This window comes from Vidua macroura, chromosome 1 (genome assembly GCF_024509145.1).
Source record: "Vidua macroura isolate BioBank_ID:100142 chromosome 1, ASM2450914v1, whole genome shotgun sequence".
Taxonomy (NCBI): Eukaryota; Metazoa; Chordata; class Aves; order Passeriformes; family Viduidae; genus Vidua; species Vidua macroura.
The window spans coordinates 8,171,016-8,188,836 of record NC_071571.1 but is presented as its reverse complement, the minus strand read 5'-3'; the positions used below and the strand labels follow the sequence as shown (position 1 = coordinate 8,188,836).

General features: G+C 37.5%; 1 protein-coding gene across 5 annotated transcripts in view; it reads right to left on the bottom strand.

Annotated features, from left to right (window-relative positions):
• The window catches only part of RBM33 (RNA binding motif protein 33), a 102,206-nt gene that overhangs the window by 66,804 nt on the left and 17,581 nt on the right, over nt 1–17,821 (bottom strand). For all 5 annotated transcript variants that reach the window (XM_054000614.1, XM_054000694.1, XM_054000859.1 and 2 more), the window contains exons 4-8: nt 17,072–17,148; nt 14,254–14,554; nt 13,055–13,165; nt 6,256–6,427; nt 1,211–1,416 (exon numbers count right to left, since the gene is read on the bottom strand). In XM_054000614.1, coding sequence (XP_053856589.1) covers nt 1,211–1,416; nt 6,256–6,427; nt 13,055–13,165; nt 14,254–14,554; nt 17,072–17,148 — 867 coding nt within the window. The remainder of the gene's footprint in view (nt 1–1,210; nt 1,417–6,255; nt 6,428–13,054; nt 13,166–14,253; nt 14,555–17,071; nt 17,149–17,821) is intronic.

The window sequence follows — 17,821 nt, the reverse complement described above, 5'->3', positions numbered from 1 at the left end:
TCTTGCTGCTCAACTCTCAAAAGCAAATGGCCAAAATCAGTGCTAATAAAAAAAAATTACTGTTTCTTTTCAGAGACATTCTTCTGCCTCTCAAGTTATGGTTACTAGATCTCAGTCCTAGACCACTAACTTCCAAGTGGCAGTGCAAGAAGAGACCCAAAGAGGCAACCTTTTAACAACAAAGGTGTGACAGACTGTTTCTTGTTTCTTTCAGCAGCCTATACATAAAGCAAAACAGCTACACAGTATGCACAAGACACTGTGATGAGCAAAAAATATTTACATTTAAAATCAAAATATCTTGCAATGACTGCAGCAAGACAGAAAAAAAATTATTCAACCTTCACTCCTTAAAAAAAGCACGAAATTTACTACTGCAGGGCTCTGAAGCACTGAGATATCCACCGACTCCTGCCAATGACCAGCACCTACTTACTGCTGTTGGAAAAAATCACCTTTGTTTAACACAGATGACCTTGTCCTGCAAAGATATACAAAGACTTTGCTCTACAATCTCAGCTTCCAGTATATTTCATGACCGTGAACAAAAATAAGTGTTGACCTCTTGACCACTTGCTGGACATGGTTTTGGTACGTTTTTTTTTGATGGAAAAAGTCTTATTATTGTGATACAAAGCACAGCAGAGAAACAGAAAGCAGGAACAAAGATAAATTTCATTTGAAATCCCAAAATAATAACTTATCTAGTAGTGAAGTGCTGATTACTGTCCTAGGGTTTTATTTACCTCCATAGTAGCATAGCTTATATGCAAATAGATTTTTTGAAGAGGTATCAGCAAAAATATTACCTTGACAGAACCACAGAAGTGTTTTAGAGAATCATATTTTTTAAACTACATTATTATAAATAACAGGGAACTGAACATGTTTCCATGTTGCATGTACACTTCTCAGAGGAATTCAGTTTTTCCTCCATCTTCATGCAAACCAGCAAGTAAGTCTGACTGTGATTCATCAGTCAAAATGCACTTTTCATTTGGAGGTCTTGAGATTGCTCAAGGTGAAGCCAGTAACAGGACTAAGCACATACTTTACAATCAGCACGTCACACAAAGCCCATACTGCCTGACAGTGCCCTGAAAGAGCAGAAGGTCTACACTGGAATATGTATTCCACCTTTGCAAAGGTTCATGATTTAAAATGCACTTCCTGCAAGGATGCTCAAAGAATACTAAGGATTGAAAGGTACCATTGATGGCTGGTTTGGCAGCAGTGCAGGCCTGTGATCCTTCATTCTTCCCCTATCATTATTGTCTCTCCTTTGTTCTCCCATTCCGTGGCACATAACTGAGCCTCCTCTTCTCCCTCCTCTCCTGGAGCCATATCGCCCCTGCTTAAGCTGCCTTTCCCTCTCTTCAAATTCACGTAATGCTGCTTGGGCTTCTGCAGAAAGCTCTGTTGAGAGAAAAATGGGGAAAATTATTTTAGCTTTGTGCTGAAAAGGTGGAAAACACAATGACAAATAAAACACTGCCAGAACTACAGAAGAATCCCTGTGACTAACATAAAATTTGCAGGCACTTTGATCTCCTTTAGGTGGCATGTTAACATTTCGTTAAAGACATTTTAAAAAGGAAAAAGCACAGACACTTGTGTCTTTTGCACAGGCAAAAAGCAGCAGATAAATGAAACAAAAATGAACAAAAAAGGTTTGATTGTTTTATTTTTGAAGATGGTACTGAAGTCTGCCTTCTGCTCTAAGAGGAGGCTGTGGCTCCTCTCAAAGTTTTGTTATCTTTAACATCTCACTTATCTGCAGATGTCAGGCAAGACAACAAATCTGCAGTAAACTTTACAGTAAAGGATCTGTTGAGTGTTCCATATAAACAGATTTTATGCACCAGACTCTTCTGCAAATTGGCCTATTCCAAAAAAGGACATTCTGCTTGCTCAAGTGTTTCTAGTATGTAGCTACTTAATTTTTGTTTTATCGTATGTGGTTTACAAACCAGCTGTACTTCACAAGTGGTAATTCCACTGAATAGAGAGCACACATTAAAATCTCTGCTCAGCTCAAGTCAAACACATGGCTGCTGATAACACCCACCCAACTCACATCACAGGTAAGCACCAGAGACCACGTGGTACTTGGCAAAGATGACAAATTTGCTTGAAGCCTTGGACAATGCTGACAACATTAAGTAAGAAATGATGCGGTAATAGGCCCAGGTAATGAAATCGTATTAAAATACAGAAAAGGTCTACAACAGACTTCAGGAAACACACCAAGAAAGTAAAAGCAGAACCACTCAACAAGATTCAATCACTTACAAAGGGTAATAAATTTTATCTCAAACATGCAGCTGAACCTTTGTCATGTGCTAATCAGATCCTTTGTTACCCCTAATATTGATTTCTGCCTCTAACAAGCCAAAATTAAACTACTAAAAACAAACACACTCCTGACAAATAAAAGCATATTTTGAATTAACATGGTATTTACTTGACAATACTACACACAGTGGCCCTAATATCTGAATATCAGAATTAAAGTAATTAATATCTGGCAGGAAGCATTCCTACTATGTCTCCACACCACAAGATATCCTCTCCCAAGAATACATAACTAAATCAATTAGAAAACTCTTACAATTTGTGAGTCTAAAGGCCAAAGCTACTTAAACCACCACCATCTTACATCTTCATAAGTAATCTCTATTAGTCTTTGAAGTGGAGGATTGACAGAAGGGCAGAAAAGGGTGAGCACAGAGCATTCCCTCTGCGGCAGTTGTTCTTACTTGCCTACAAAAACTACCTGCATGACTGAGCTACAAAGACTGTAAATTTGCATGTCCCAGTTTTCAGAAGTATTCAGCACCTCCACAAAGCAGGAGCTTTCCAGTTTTTAAAACTTTTGAACTTGCTGATGGCCTGTAAGAACACAGCAAACATGACAGACTTCTAAAAGCCCAAGTTTCCTATTTCATTTTTGCACATTGGTGATGAGACAAGTTTCTCTACTTCCTTTTCTCTCCACTCTGACACCACTTAATGGCATAAAGTCTTAACAAATACTCTCATGAAATGCTACCTTTGCCCTCAAGGCACCTGCACAGCAGAGCCCAAGACAATCAGGCTTTATCAGGAATATCTTACAGAATGCTTAGAATGAGGGCAGGAACCACAGTCCCTCAAGTCTTAGGTATAAAATGTGCATTTCTGACAAAAACTAAGAGAAATGTACTCTTGCCCAAAGCAATCAAAAGCATTAGATGCAAGTAAAACAACTGCCATAGCCATCTTTGGCTGCCAGGGATCAAAAAAGCTGGTTAGGTGGGAAAAAAATGAACTCTGATTTCAAGTCTTCTTACTCTCCACACCTGAAGCAAGTTGTGCTTCTCCAGAAACCCACAAACATGGAAAGGCCAATGTGGGCTTTGATCTGACCTGCCTGAAACACAGACCCCTACTTCCCATATATCCATGGGGGAAAATAGTGCCACTATGTTGCAAGAGAGTAACTCTCTGTCCCTTATCCAGAAATTATCCAAGTTCTGCAGGGCATCCTGAGAATTCTGTTGCTTGGACAGTTGTTTTGTTTTCCCTGGAATAGGACAGGCAGGGCAATTTTTCTGACATCTTCCACACTACAACCCTGAATGCAGCAGGGCTGTAGTCTGGAAAATAAAGTTTGGTCATTGCAACAAGTACCTACCACTGATGATCAAGCAAGATAAAAAGCAAGGTTCTATTTCTTCCATATGTGAGGAAAGTAATTTTTAATGAACCTGGGAATAGAGCTAGGCTTCCTAGAAAGCAAGACTATGGCCAAGTCTCTCAGCCTCTTCAGCACACATCGAAGGGCACTGAATAAAAACAACTCTGGAAGAAAGAATGGGCTGCTCCAAACAAAATTGCTTCAGAGCACTGTGCTGATTAAGCTTGGGGAAGGGATGACAGCATCCATGCAAAGTCCAGTCTGTCAATCTTGGATGTGCAGAATCACTCTCTTTAAAATACATAAATTGTTTTCCTCCTCATCTTACACAAACTGTCTCAAATTTTTAAGGCCATGTCCTTAAAGGCACAGTCCACACACTCAGTTTTTCAGCCAGAGTAGGGGCCAACTTTGGAAAAAAATCCCAAACAAAACCACACATAAATTCACATTCATACTACATCTATGACCACAGAAGTACAATATAACCATTGGATTTTAAAATTAAGAAGATTACATCAACATCAAGTATACTTCCTCTACAACATGCCGCTGAGGGCAACTGTCCTACCTGTGAAGAATTTTGCTTAGACACGTAAGTGCAGGTTCAGAGCCTTCTTGCTAACGTTAAGACTGATGCCATGAGCACCTCAAGTGCTCCATGTAGCTACACATCACCACACAGCAAAATATAGTAAGCTCTATTATGAGGGGGCCTGAATATTGAATTTGAAAGCACTGTGTCCCACACATAGAGATCAAGCAGAGGAGAAGGCATGGGAGATGGTTTTGCAAGGAGGGAAGCAACAGAAACAGTCCTTGCTTCCCTGAAAGCAACCTCAGACTGCTCAAGAAAAGAGGTGATGAGCAGAGTAAGAACAGATTCTCTTTCCTTCCCTGGGCTCTTCCAAAGCACAGCCAAGAATTCACATGAATACAGCTTCTCCCTGGCTAAGAACTAATGCACAACTACAAACATATTCATTTTCATATATTTGCAGTGTGTTGTCATTTCTCCTCATCATCCAGATCTGCAAACCGATTATATCCCGTGCTTCTGGATACAGAGCAGCTGGACAAATTTAAACACTGACTTTAAGTTCCCAGCCCTGCCTGAAATCTCAGACATGAGGCATCACAGTGAACACAAGCCAACTAAGCAGGGCATAACAAGAAGTACTGCCACATCCAACTGACCTTTGCTAGCACTTCGCAATTGGCTGTGTCTAAGTCTCAGGGGTTGGGTTGTGTATTTTTGACAAGACAGAAAGGGAATACTTTAGTTTGGTAATACCAAAGATATTTTTCCTCTTCATATTCCTTAACAGGTAACTATGTCCAGAGAATAATGATAATTCCCACTCTGAGAAGGCTTCACCTACAGGCACTGAAAGACGATATGTACTTCTTATCAAAGATGACAAACTTGATATTGCTAGAAATCAATTGCAGAGCTGTCCTACAATACCCCTCTCCTGAACTTTGAAAATCCATTCTTTACATTATCTTGAATGAAGAAATGTTTAGGAAAGATCTTAGCCACATTACTGAGAACACTGTATTTTTACATTTTTTTTACCAGCACACACTTGGTCTCATCTTGACTGTACAGTTCTCACACACACAGTTAATGCAGTGAATCAGCAATTATTTTTCTAGTGTCTCTAAGTGTCAAGATTAATTTCACTATTGCTGGTAATAAAATGGTTTCAAATGACATCTTTAATCAGTAAGTAAGAATGCACTCTTCCAATAGAGACAAGCTGTCACAAAAGGTCACCAAAATGTGACAGGATGGAAATTACGTCTGTTACTTCAACTGAAATGTTAATTCCTCTTTAAGTGTTTTCTGAACTATGTTCATATTTTAGAGTAAGGAGATGTAGGTCTGCAATGAAATTTCATTTTTAAACCATAGCAGCTGCAAAATTTTACTCTATAATCTTAAAAGGAAGCAGATTATTTATATGCAAACAGAATTTTTTGTGGTTTAACCTTCTACCACATGGTCAGTTATCTGGCCTCTATCAACAAATTATTAAGAAAAACTAGTGTGACTAGCAATCATTTCATAACAGTAATACTGTGTTTTTGCCAAACATTAGTTTAAAAACCTCTTCGTAGAATCATCCACATGTGCACTTATCTTTTCCTTGTATCTCAGATCACTTAGAATTACATTTAAAAGTCTAATTCAAATCACTGTTCATTTAATAGTTAAGCTCCACTACAGGTTTTCTCCTTATTGGCTGGTCTTGGTTTTATATTAAACTAAAGAATAAATCCACAGGTACCTGAAAAAAAATGCAATTGTCCTTTACCTTGCAATTATGTGCAGAAATTTGGTTATTCCAGTGCACTCTTGTTTTTAAAATATTCTGTTTTGTCAAGCCTATACCTTTTGTATTGTACAAATATTGATTTTTGTACAAACAAGATACAGTCTGTTTGTGGCTTGTAGAAATAAGGTCTTATAATTGCAAACATATTTGGAATGCACCCCAGCTAAAACACCTTTACCTTTTACTATCATTCATTACAGCTCTGCAAAACAATCCATTGCCACAAAACCTCACCCAGTGTTTCTGGAATGTTTCTCCTTTCTCTTGTCACATCTGAGAGCCTGATGATCGTTCCTTCTTTCCGTTCGGTTTTGAAACGTAATCGTCCAGACTCTTCATCATCATCCTCCTCTTCATCAGACTCTTCTTTTGTTTCTTCTTGAAGTTCCAGAGACCCAATAGCTGCCTAAAGCACAAAAACCAGAGGACATGAAGCCTCAAAAAACCAAGTCTCATGTAAACAGTATGAAAAGCAAAGCTTTCTTTAAAAGCCCCTTTCTACAAATTTTGCTGCTATTATACATTGTGCTCATATATAATTCAGTGAATATTTAAGAGCTGGTGATTTTTTTAATAAAAATATATGTACTACATAATAAATAATAAAGTAAAATAGATTTGGAAAATAAATTTGCTGTAATATTTAAGGAGATATTGAAACTCTAGTTAGAACCTCCCTCCATCTGATTAGCAGGTATTTCTGCACACAGATTTTTATCACTGAATTGACTATGATGAAAACTTTGGTTACTACCAGATTCAAATTATAGGAACAGTAAAATCCTAATTTTCTTTTAATCATTTAACAACTGTCAGTACATGCTGTTAAAAAAATCCAACCAACCAACAAAGATAGCCTTGTATCTCAATCCCATTCCTCTAGGTATGTATGCCTTTACTTTGTTCCTCAAATATTTCCCAGTTTCAATTCAGTAATTGATGGGGAGAATAAGAATAGGATTGGATAAATTTGAAAATACTGAATTTGTATTCTGGATGCTATTGGAATGCTTCTGGAATTTACTTTCCAGTTCTCTGTAAAACAGAGAATATTTATTTAAATAAAACAGTGTTCCAAATGAAAATGGATCCCTCTCCTTCAAATTAATAGAAACTAAAAAAAATTTCCTTTTCCCATGTAGGCCTGATGAAAATGTCCAGTGTTACACAAGTTATACTGGATTTCTACAGCTGAAAATAAGAAGAGTTCTAATATCCTGTTATTCTCCATAAAAATTTTTGGTTGTGTATTTCATTATTTCTTGTACAATCCAACTTGTCCATTTCTTAGAGTCTGTTAAATTAAAATGCATATGCATTTTAATTCTATGCAAAGCCACTAAATACATCATAAATTTTATGCTGTTTGAGGACAGTTAAAAATGTAATATGCAAAACTGGTTTAATCTTCTAATTAACCAGATCAGTGAAGAAATTTATATGAGAAAGGCACAGCAAGTGTGACAGTCAGGTGGACAGATATTAAATCACAAATAAAGAAAGAATTAATGGCATAATTGTGCAAGAGATTGCTAATTTCCCTATCCAGCAGCCTAACTTCATCCATAACCAAGAAAAGAAAAAGTGTGAAGCAAGAGACAGGGTGACCTGGCAAAACAGTTTCTGCTTTAAAAAAGACAGCAAACCTTATGAACTCAAGCTCAGCACTACTCAGTTTTGGTCTGGTGAATAAATGATCTGTATACTTAATTACAGGGCATTAATGGGCTACTGATCCCAAGTTGCGTTTTATCCATTACAGACAAACTTTTAAGCACTCCCATTTCCTGACCTCACAAAACTTCTTTAAGATACAGCTAAAATAACAGTCAAATTTTACAAAAGGCTTTAAGGCTTTCATGTTACAAATATATTTATTCTGGTGTAACAACTTTATCATATTAAAAAAAAAGCAGGTAAAAAAAACCAGGGAAAGCAGGACAAAAAAAACACCTTCAACAAGACTGAAAGAAATCCAAACCTCAAAAGCAAACCCAACTGAGCACAACTGGTCTAATTAACATATCCACATATAATCAAAATACCTTTGAGGGCAAGCAGTTGATACTCGTGGAACAGAGGAGGGATTTTAGCAAGGAAAGAGATGCTAACATGGTTTAATGAAAACAAACAACACTGAGAGAAAGACAGGGCTGGCATTTTACTTTGAAAAGAGGGACTCCCAAAAGAGCAAGGAGTACAAATATCTCTATCAAATCTTATTTTTATAAATATCATAAACCCTATAATTTTACTGTCTCACTGCTTCTTTTTAGAAACTTTTCCTTCAGGATCAGGATTTGGAAGTCAGAACTGCAGCAGCTGTTTCACAAGACATTCTCACACTACACTGAGCCTCCTACTTTACCTATTCTAAAGCACAAATCCCAGACACGTCCACTTTCTACATCCACAGCCCTTAAAAGCTACATTGAAATTCTGGTTTTTATTAATCAAAGACTGGTCTCAGTCACGTAATCTCATCTCTGAGTGCTAAACTTAATCGTGCAAGGCTCTATGTGTAGCTCAAACTTCAGAATCAGAACTAGGAAGGGTAATGAAATCTACATTGTCCTGAAAACTTCTGCTATGTTTTAATGAAATGCTATTAAAAAAAACTTGAAACTGTTGCATTTTGACAATTACTCATTCTGGGAAAAAAAAATCTATTCTAAAAAGAAAACATCCCAATTTCTAACAAACTATCAGACAACTACTTACCTACATACAGAACAATAAAAAAAAATCCTAACTTTTCTAGACTAGCATTATTCTACTCTTATCCACTTATACCAATTCTGAAGTCTTGGTCTGACTCACTTTATTCATCAGCATAGCCAGCAACAGCCATACAAGCATTAAATATCAAAGACAAAATAAATATCAAAGGAGCCAATGAAAAAGCAGGCACCAAGGCAAGGCAGTGCTGGAGAATGGTAACTGACCCATGAACAAACCTGATACACCTTTTATTGAGGGATTTATGCAATGGAGACATAAACATGTCTGAGAGCCACCCATATGCTCTTTCCATACAGCTCCAGGAAAGGTTGGCTGAGCAGGGTAGGAGCACACACCTTTCCCCTGCAGTTTGTTCTGCAGTTATAAAATGCAAGATTCCGACATTATCTTTTCCAGCCTCGCAGAAGAAGCTGTTTTGCCAAGGTTACAGCATGAATGGATTCTGTATTTCAGAAAGACCCAACTGCAGACACAGAATTAAGACATATTATTATTTACAGGATTGGCTTTAATACCTGCTAATCATGAATATCTCTGCATATATATTAACAGTCTTTGAATGGCCACTTTAGGTCACTGGACTGGATTCACCAGCCCAGGCTTCTCAAAGGGAGCTTTACATTTTCCACTATGACACCTACCACAAAACTACCAAAAAGCTTTGCTGACCCTTACAAAGAAACAGAATGACCTTTTTTCTGCCACAAGGTCAGGGGTTCCTGCAATCCTCATTAAATAATTATGCCCTAAAATCCCAGGCACTGAGCAGGACTCCACACAATGGGTTATGATCTGCTATGGAGAAGGGGTAAGTGCTCCTGCCTTGCTTACAGGCAGCTGCAGGAATGGGAACAGACACAGCACAAGGGATGCTGCAGAAACACTGACAACGTGATCCTCCGAAACATGGGATCCTCCCAAAGTGTTCAGGAGAGCTTTGTGCCAGAGATTTGTAAGATGTGCAAAACCAACTAAATTAAGGTGAAACAAAGAACTTTTACTAACAAGCAGTAAAAAAAGGAAGTGGAGGCATCTACTACAGGTTAGCACAAAGAAGCTGCAATTGTTCAATCCCAGGGGATCAAGAAATAACAGGGCAAATAAGAGGATATTGTACCTATTCCAAGGGCACCTCAATTGCACAGATGAAGAATGGAACTAAAAAACAAATCTAAGTGCCTTAAAATATGTTTAAAAATTGGCTGTTTTGATTTGCACTCTTTTCACCACTTTCCTCCAGGCTGGCAGGTCGTGTTTTCAACTTTGAACAAGAGAACTGAAGTGCAGAAGTTTTGGCTAAACACAGATGGGACAAATCAGACAGACATATTGGCCTTTTTTTTCCCAAGCCTTTATTCTATCAAAGAAAAGCAGTATGCAGCATTTCTTCATGAAATGCTTTCTTGATTAAAGTACTCCTATCTTATCAGCATAACCCAAGACACGGTTTAAATTATGCAATGATAAATCCCCTACCATTGACTTCACAGATTACTTCCAGTATAAAACAAAGACATCATAAATTCTAATTTCATGAGGTTTAATTCTTACAAACATTTCACAGAGGTATTTAGTGATATTTTTCCTCTAAAATATTTAGGACATGATACATCATGTGGCTGTTCTACACCTATTTGCTGCTGAAACTTCTAGGTGTTGGGTTTTGCTTTGTACCATAGGAAGGCAAAAATATTTTCTAAGTACTGCTACATTTTTCAAGGAAGCCATACAGAATGTTGCTTATTTAAAATCCAAGTTCTACAATTTAAAGCACTGTTACAAAAACAAACTTTATCTGCCTATTCCCCACTTCTCCACCTGAGTGCCACTTGTAACAATGGTCTCACCTCCCTTACTCACTTGTTTCCCCCATCATGTTCCAATTCCCCAGCCAGTCAGCTTTTCGCTTGGTTTACAAAAAGATTTCTTATTTCTTCATGCAATATAATAAGAGGCTTTAGCTGGTTTTAATGTGGTAACTGTTTAAAATAAAACACCACCCAACATCCTTCTCTGTTATTCAGATGCCAAATTTCAACCAAGAGATAATAATGCTCTTTCTTTGCACCACATCCATTACAGTTCCACTGTTGTGTTGCAGGAGAATACCAACCCTTACCCCTGTTTACAAGCACTGAATATTATGACATTTAAGGAAAAGTGCTGTTAAATAACACTTGAATAAAGAACAAAACTCTTCAGAGCTGGAGGCAGGTGCCTAACCAGGCAACAAACAGAAGTGAATACTCTACAAAGTTTCTCTCCCATGGTGGTATTCTTCTTTGGAGAGTGCGACTGTGAGCCTACTGCCAAATGGAAGTAAGATCCATACAAAATAAGAAAGGAACAAAAAGATGGTACTCTTTTGGAAAAAAGAAACCTGTGACAATATACAAGCCATCAGAATAAAGCCAAAATGTAGAGTAACTGAAGGTATGGCCAAAACATTCACCTTCTATGATGAACAAATTCCATAAATGTTCCATTTATAAAACCAATTAAAAACTTGCATCGATAGTACCTTTTGAATGAGACAAATTTAATTCTGAATTAGACAAATTTAGACAATGTGATTATTAGAGAATTCTCACTGTGGAGTTCATACTCCCAAAATGAAGCTGTGCTTTTTTACAGCAATAAGTTTAGCAGTGAGCCACAGCTATGTATTTAACTTTACATGACGTGCATTGTGTCCATCATCTCAGACTGCAGCTGCAGACACCAAAAATGCATCAGTTCACCTCCAAAACACCAAAACAAAAATGTGTATCATCAATCCAGTGAAGGAATAAAAAGTGTTCAAGGATTTCACAGTTCTTTTGATGAAGGGTAAATTTAACACCTGGGAAGTAAGACATAAATGACATGAAAGTGCATTTGGTGCAAGATGTTACACTTGCAACAGAGGAGGCTGAAGGATGCAGGTGGTCCCTTTCAATGCAGATCTCCACCTACCAAACAATGTTGTTTTACTAAGATAGGTTTGATACAACTGGAGCATCACAGCACACCCAGTTGTGAGAACTTCATACAGTAATACTGCTGTGTCTTTGAGGAATTAATTTCCTGATGAGTTAAAGCTCCAAAGAGGAAATACACTCTGACTACACTTCTCAGCAGGTAATCCATTCAATCCTATTTAATTAAGAACTGGAATAAAAGTAATATTAAAGCAGATTCCTGGTGGGGAAAGGAAAAAATCTTACATCAAAAACTTGCTGCAAATTAAAAACAGTTGTGATACTCTTGCCTAATAACAAAAGGGAAAACCTTGCAACAGAGTTGAAGTGGCAAGATAAAAAACCAATTCTTTTATGAAAGCTTGCAGGGGCACAAAATTTGGTATTGCACATGCATGATACAGGATTTCTGTAATTTTTATAAGGTTAATTAATTAGTTTATCTAGCCAGTACATCCAATAGGAAATCAGTAACCCAACCCTAGGTCAGTTAATCCAGGGCCTTCTTTCCCTTTTTTCTTGTTATGTCTCTTAGGTTCTGGTAGAACATAAGATGCCCTTGTCAGGAATTATCTTCTTAAGAATAAGACTAAACAGAACTTCAAGAATGTATAGTAAAGGTTTGTTTAACTATGAGAGAAGGCAGGAAAAATACTAGAAGCTACACAAATATGTATTAAAAATCTACAAGGCTACAGTTATATGAAAAACATATAAAAAAGCTAAAAAACCTTTAGGCATCACTACCAAGCTATAATTAGTGAATGCATACTTGGCAGACTTTAGCATAAGATTTCTCATTGCAAATGAAGGAACTCTCCATTTTCCTCACTGAAGAAGATCAATCTCACAGGAATTTCAGTCTCAGCTTTCAAAACAACCACCTCTTTGTCTGTCTACAATACCAAACCTTCCATGCTTACACTCCCCTCCCTCAAAGGGGGATACCCCAGAACTGTATATACATCCCAACAGCACCAATGATCCATCTGGGAAGGGAAGCAGCTCAGCTCCTGGAGACTTAACAGATTGTGCAGTATTACTGTCATCTCCTACCCAAATGGGCCCCTGAAGTTTCTAATGTTGAAGCCAAGACTAAATATGCACATTTTGAGCTTTCCCTTATGATTCTAATCCCAAGGAGGAGAGTGGAGCTGATGTATTTGACAATATAGATGCTATCACAATTCATTTTATACACAAAGTACTACCACCAGTAATTCAACACTGGCAAAGTTGCATCAATTCTTACCCAGCAGTATGTACAAGTCTACAAAATCAAATTGTAAAAGAACTATTTATTTTAAGTTTCCATTAAATTCATTACATACCTCTTCTGATTCATTAGCCATTGTCTGGGATTCTTCCAACTCCTCATCAGCTGCATACTCTTCTTGTTCTTCCATTGCTTGCTCATTATATGACTGCATGTAATCTTCATCCTAAAGCAGTAAACAGGAAGGTGAAAAAACACAAGGCAGGCTGAATAGGTGGGGTCTGACTGCATTGCTGCAGCTTCCAGAGTAGAAGAGAAGTATTGCATCTCTGGGAATAGTCAACTATAAGTGATATGGCACACATACAGCAAAATTAGCAGGGCTTTTAACTAGACAATGATTTCAATATTACCAAACCCAAAACAGTTTCCATTCATATCCCAGCAATGTCATCAAAAAGATCCCATTTAATACTGTTTGCCCCAACTACTTCTATACATCTGCATCCACTGATGACAAATTCATGAAGCAAACACTGCAGGACTTTCTGGCCATAGCACATATACATTAACATCAGATTTCATCCCATCAAATATAAACATTCTTAAAGCATTCTGCAAGTGCTTACATATGAGTGGGTTCAACTCTGAAAAATTATGAAGATAAAACAAAAGTAAAATCTTGCTTAAGTTTGCTTGTATTTTCAAACACCTCACTGATCACATAGAGTTTTAATTAAGATTAAATCATTTCATTAACAATTAAAGTCAGTTCATGTTCTCTAATATGCTGCCTAAATTATATTGAATTATGCAGGTGACATTTTCTGAGCTAACCTCCAATCTCTTTATTCAGGTTTAGACAGCTCTCAGTTACAAAAAGGATGAACAAGCAGGACATCAATCACTTTGGGATATTAGCACCTTAAAGATGTCTTTAGCAGGTCAATAATCTTTTCACCTTGGAAGGACTTTATCAGATCTTGTCTAAAGCCTGGATAAAAGCTTTTGCATTAAGTACTTCTAACAATTGGCAGTGTATCTCCACCACACAAAGCTGTTTTCTTCCTTAAGGATACAACCCTCAAGGTCATGATTCTCAACTGCTTTCCAGCATGACAAAGGAGCATTACCTACCGCCAAACAAGCTGTCAACACAAACTTCGTCACAGCCTAGATAAAGAAACTGGCAGACAGTGATAATAGGTCTAATTTGCCCTCCTCCCCAGGGAGGTAAACAGATTTGAAATCAGTCTAAAACCCTATGCACGTGAAGCAATGTTATCTTTGAAGATACAATAGAAGGAAACTCACTGGAAATTCATCTAGGGGTTCATTGATTTCAAGGTCTAGCACTTCATCTTCTTCTCCAGGCTCTTCTCCATATTCTATTTGGTCTTCTGTCAGTTCAGGATCATTGCCTTCATAATGTCCTTCCTCTGCATACTCTGAGGCATATTCTTCAGGTGCTTCAGATTTGTCATAACCAATTTCATCTTCCCCTTGGTCATACTCAGATTCATGTTCCAGTGAGGGATCGTTGATGGACTTGGAGAGTTCGTACGATGTCAGGATGCCAGATGTGGCATTGAGGCTCACTGTGACACCTGGAGAGCTGTGGGATAGGGGGAAATTCAGAGGCTGAAGTCTAACTGGCAACTACTCACAAAGATTCAGCAAAACAAAGCCAACAAACATAAAATCTCCAAGTTGGTGGATAGAATTATACCCCATACACTATTTGACTCCATGCCATGTTCTCATAATGCATACTAAAATGTAGCTTATCACCAGCTGCAGGCTATTTGACCAGGGGAATCAAACCAACCAGATGGTTTAGGAGGTCAAACTGGCAGAAGTCCTGCTTGGTAACCAAAGCAGACCAGATTCAATTTTAATTCCAAGACTAACAAAAAACCAAACACAAAATAAGTATAACTGCATCTGTTTTCCAAATCTTTCAGAATACACTAGTAAAATACTTTTTACTAAATGTATTAACATTGTTCATTCTTGATTATCTTGAATTCAAACTTGCATTTTTATGATAGATTTAATGTTCTACTGAATATAAAACAGTCAAGAACTGTAATGTAAATGATTAAGACATTCTTAACTAGCACAGACACTGAAAAAAAAAAACAATCAATACAAAAACTGGCAAGTTTATAATCTGCAGGCAAGCAAAGCAAAGCTCAGGGTTTACTGTTTACAAAAGCCAGTGCCATCAACACAGAAAAGCAACTAACCAACAGCAGACTAGTTCTTGATTTGAGAGCTCTGTGTATAAGGAACAGAAGGATTTTTTTTTTTTTAATAACATTTCTATTATTCCCCATTTTCCTAAGTTTGGGGGACCAAGATCCAGGCAGCTTTGAGCTATTTGCATCTCTAAGAGAGAGAAGATTTAACACGAAAGTGAAGACATTATGCAGGATTATCATTATCCTCCCAACTACAGAAACACGAGGTTGACTTGAAACATAAGAGGAAGGGAAAGGCTCTCTCTGGCAAGAAAGCTGCTAAAAATGCAAAACTTGTCTTCAGAAACCTGCTTCCACTGAGCAACATTATCACATTTGAGATATTTTATCACCACTGTGTTTGGTCACACAGCCAACCCTGCTACCCAGGGGTCTCAAGGAGGACATACAGCAAAAAAAACAGCCAAGGATTCTAACCGGGGTTCCCCTTCTTTAAGGGAACAATCCCACCCTCACTCCTGCAGGGAGGAAAATGGCAGCCAAAGAAGAGATTGATGGTGGAGCATTTTATCACATCCTCATCGGTCCAACATAAGGACAGGAGTCCTTATCCTAATTACAGCTAATACAGGAGATCTCAGAGATGGAGATACACCTACGTATGTTACACACATACATCCATTCATAGCCCTTCAGATGACAAGCCCTGCACAGCATGCAGTAAGGGAAAGCTGGAAAAACAGGCCAGTAAAAGCAGCAATAGTACTGCATCACTTCGGCATTACAAGCATCTTCTCTCCTACTTCAGTCCAGCTTGAAAAGTAAAAACAAGAATACACTCATTTTGACTTGTAATGCCCATAATTCAGCTCAGGAACTGTATTACCACAGGGTATTCACAGGGCAGGATTCTCAGTAAACTCCCATAGAAATATCTGCTCCAGCCTATTCAAAATTTTCTGCTATGTAATTGTACACAAATATTTAAGTCACAAATTCCCCTCCTCGGAGTCTCAGGAGGTAAGATAGATTTTTAAAGGAAAGACAGCAGAAAAGGACTATATATGAGTGATGCCTTTCCCTTGGTCCTAAAAATTAAGAGCCAGACACGGTTAAGGGATGATAAAGGGTTTTTACCTTGGTATTTAATAAGGATCCTTACGGTGCACCATTTCACCAAAGTGGAATGTACCAAAATGCACACACCACATGACAGATCCCATACACAATGTATAGACCTTACAAATTAGCATATCTAACAAAGATGCCCCAATGAGAGGCTTGAATAAATAGTGTGATATCCTCCCACCCCAAGGAATTCCCCCCTGCAGAGGCCAAATCTCCACTTTACAGGATGGATTCTAGAGAGGACCTTGGTGTCTCAAGATAGCACAGGGTTTTCCAGCCTCCTACTATGAGGTCTTTAGGATGTTTGGTCTCCTGGCCTGACAGAATATTAGGACTATGCTAAATTATCAGACTTAAGGAATTACAAGTATGCATACTAAGAGTACTGATGATACATAAAAGCAATATAAATGGTGTATAAAGGAAAAGGCAAAATATCATCTGGCATCAGGAGAAGGAAGCTTACCACAGTCAGCAATACAGAGGCAGTAAAGAAAGCTCTGTAAGTGCTTATAATTAATTCTGTATGCACAGCAGATGACACAAATTCTTTTTATAAGCTTTTCAGAGATTTGAATAAATTTATTAGATCAAAATAAACAAGAAATAATTTTACTGAAATGTTAAGAATGGTACTGAGTACATTATATATACATCACTAAGTAGCTGGCTAGGTAACAAGCAAAACTATTTTAAGTATATACCAATAACTTTAGTTTAGTTTAAAAGTTATTAGTTATCAGTAATAGGAGTCATTCATAGCTCTGAGCTATTCAAAACAAGATTCAAAAAAGAAATACCGAAATTCTTGTTCCTCTTCATTGTCACTTTGCAGCAGATCATCATTCAGCTCTTCATCTGACAAGTCTGACTGATTCTAGGTTTCAAAAAAAGTCAGCCATGAACACAAAAGATACAAACTTTTAACAAAGGACTGAACACCAAATATTTTTCATGAAGAAAAGTAAGACCATATCCTTAAAGAAATTACCTAATTCAATAAGAAAAAGCGCACAACACAAGATCCCAAATTTTAAAATACATCTTCAACAATCTTATGGAAATTTCCAGAACTCAAATTTCTTTTTCACTGATCCATTCTCAAATGTGGCCAAAGATGACAACTCAATTAAGACAGACCAGGAAGGAAGGTTAGCTCTGGTACACAGCCTTGTGACCTTGATGCACTAGGCAAGTCAAGAAAAATGCATGAATTGCAACTTCTAGAGGGAAGAGATGGGTGACTAGAGGAAAGGATATGATAAAGAAAATTGAAAAATCATGACTACTTTGTAAGAGAAGAAAAAAACATAACAAAATACTGTGTTACCTCCTAATTTGTCTGTCAAATTAAGCAACTTTCAGCTGTTCGTGTTTTTTTTGGTGGTTTTTTTTGGTTTGTTTTTTTTTTAAGTAATTACCCCCTAGGGAGAGATAACTGCAGTTCTGCTGAGCAACATTTCAAACCCCTAAAGTAATAGGGCCAGAGGGTTACACAAAGATAGATTTATCTAAAAATCTAAAAGTACTGGGATGGGATTATGTAGAAG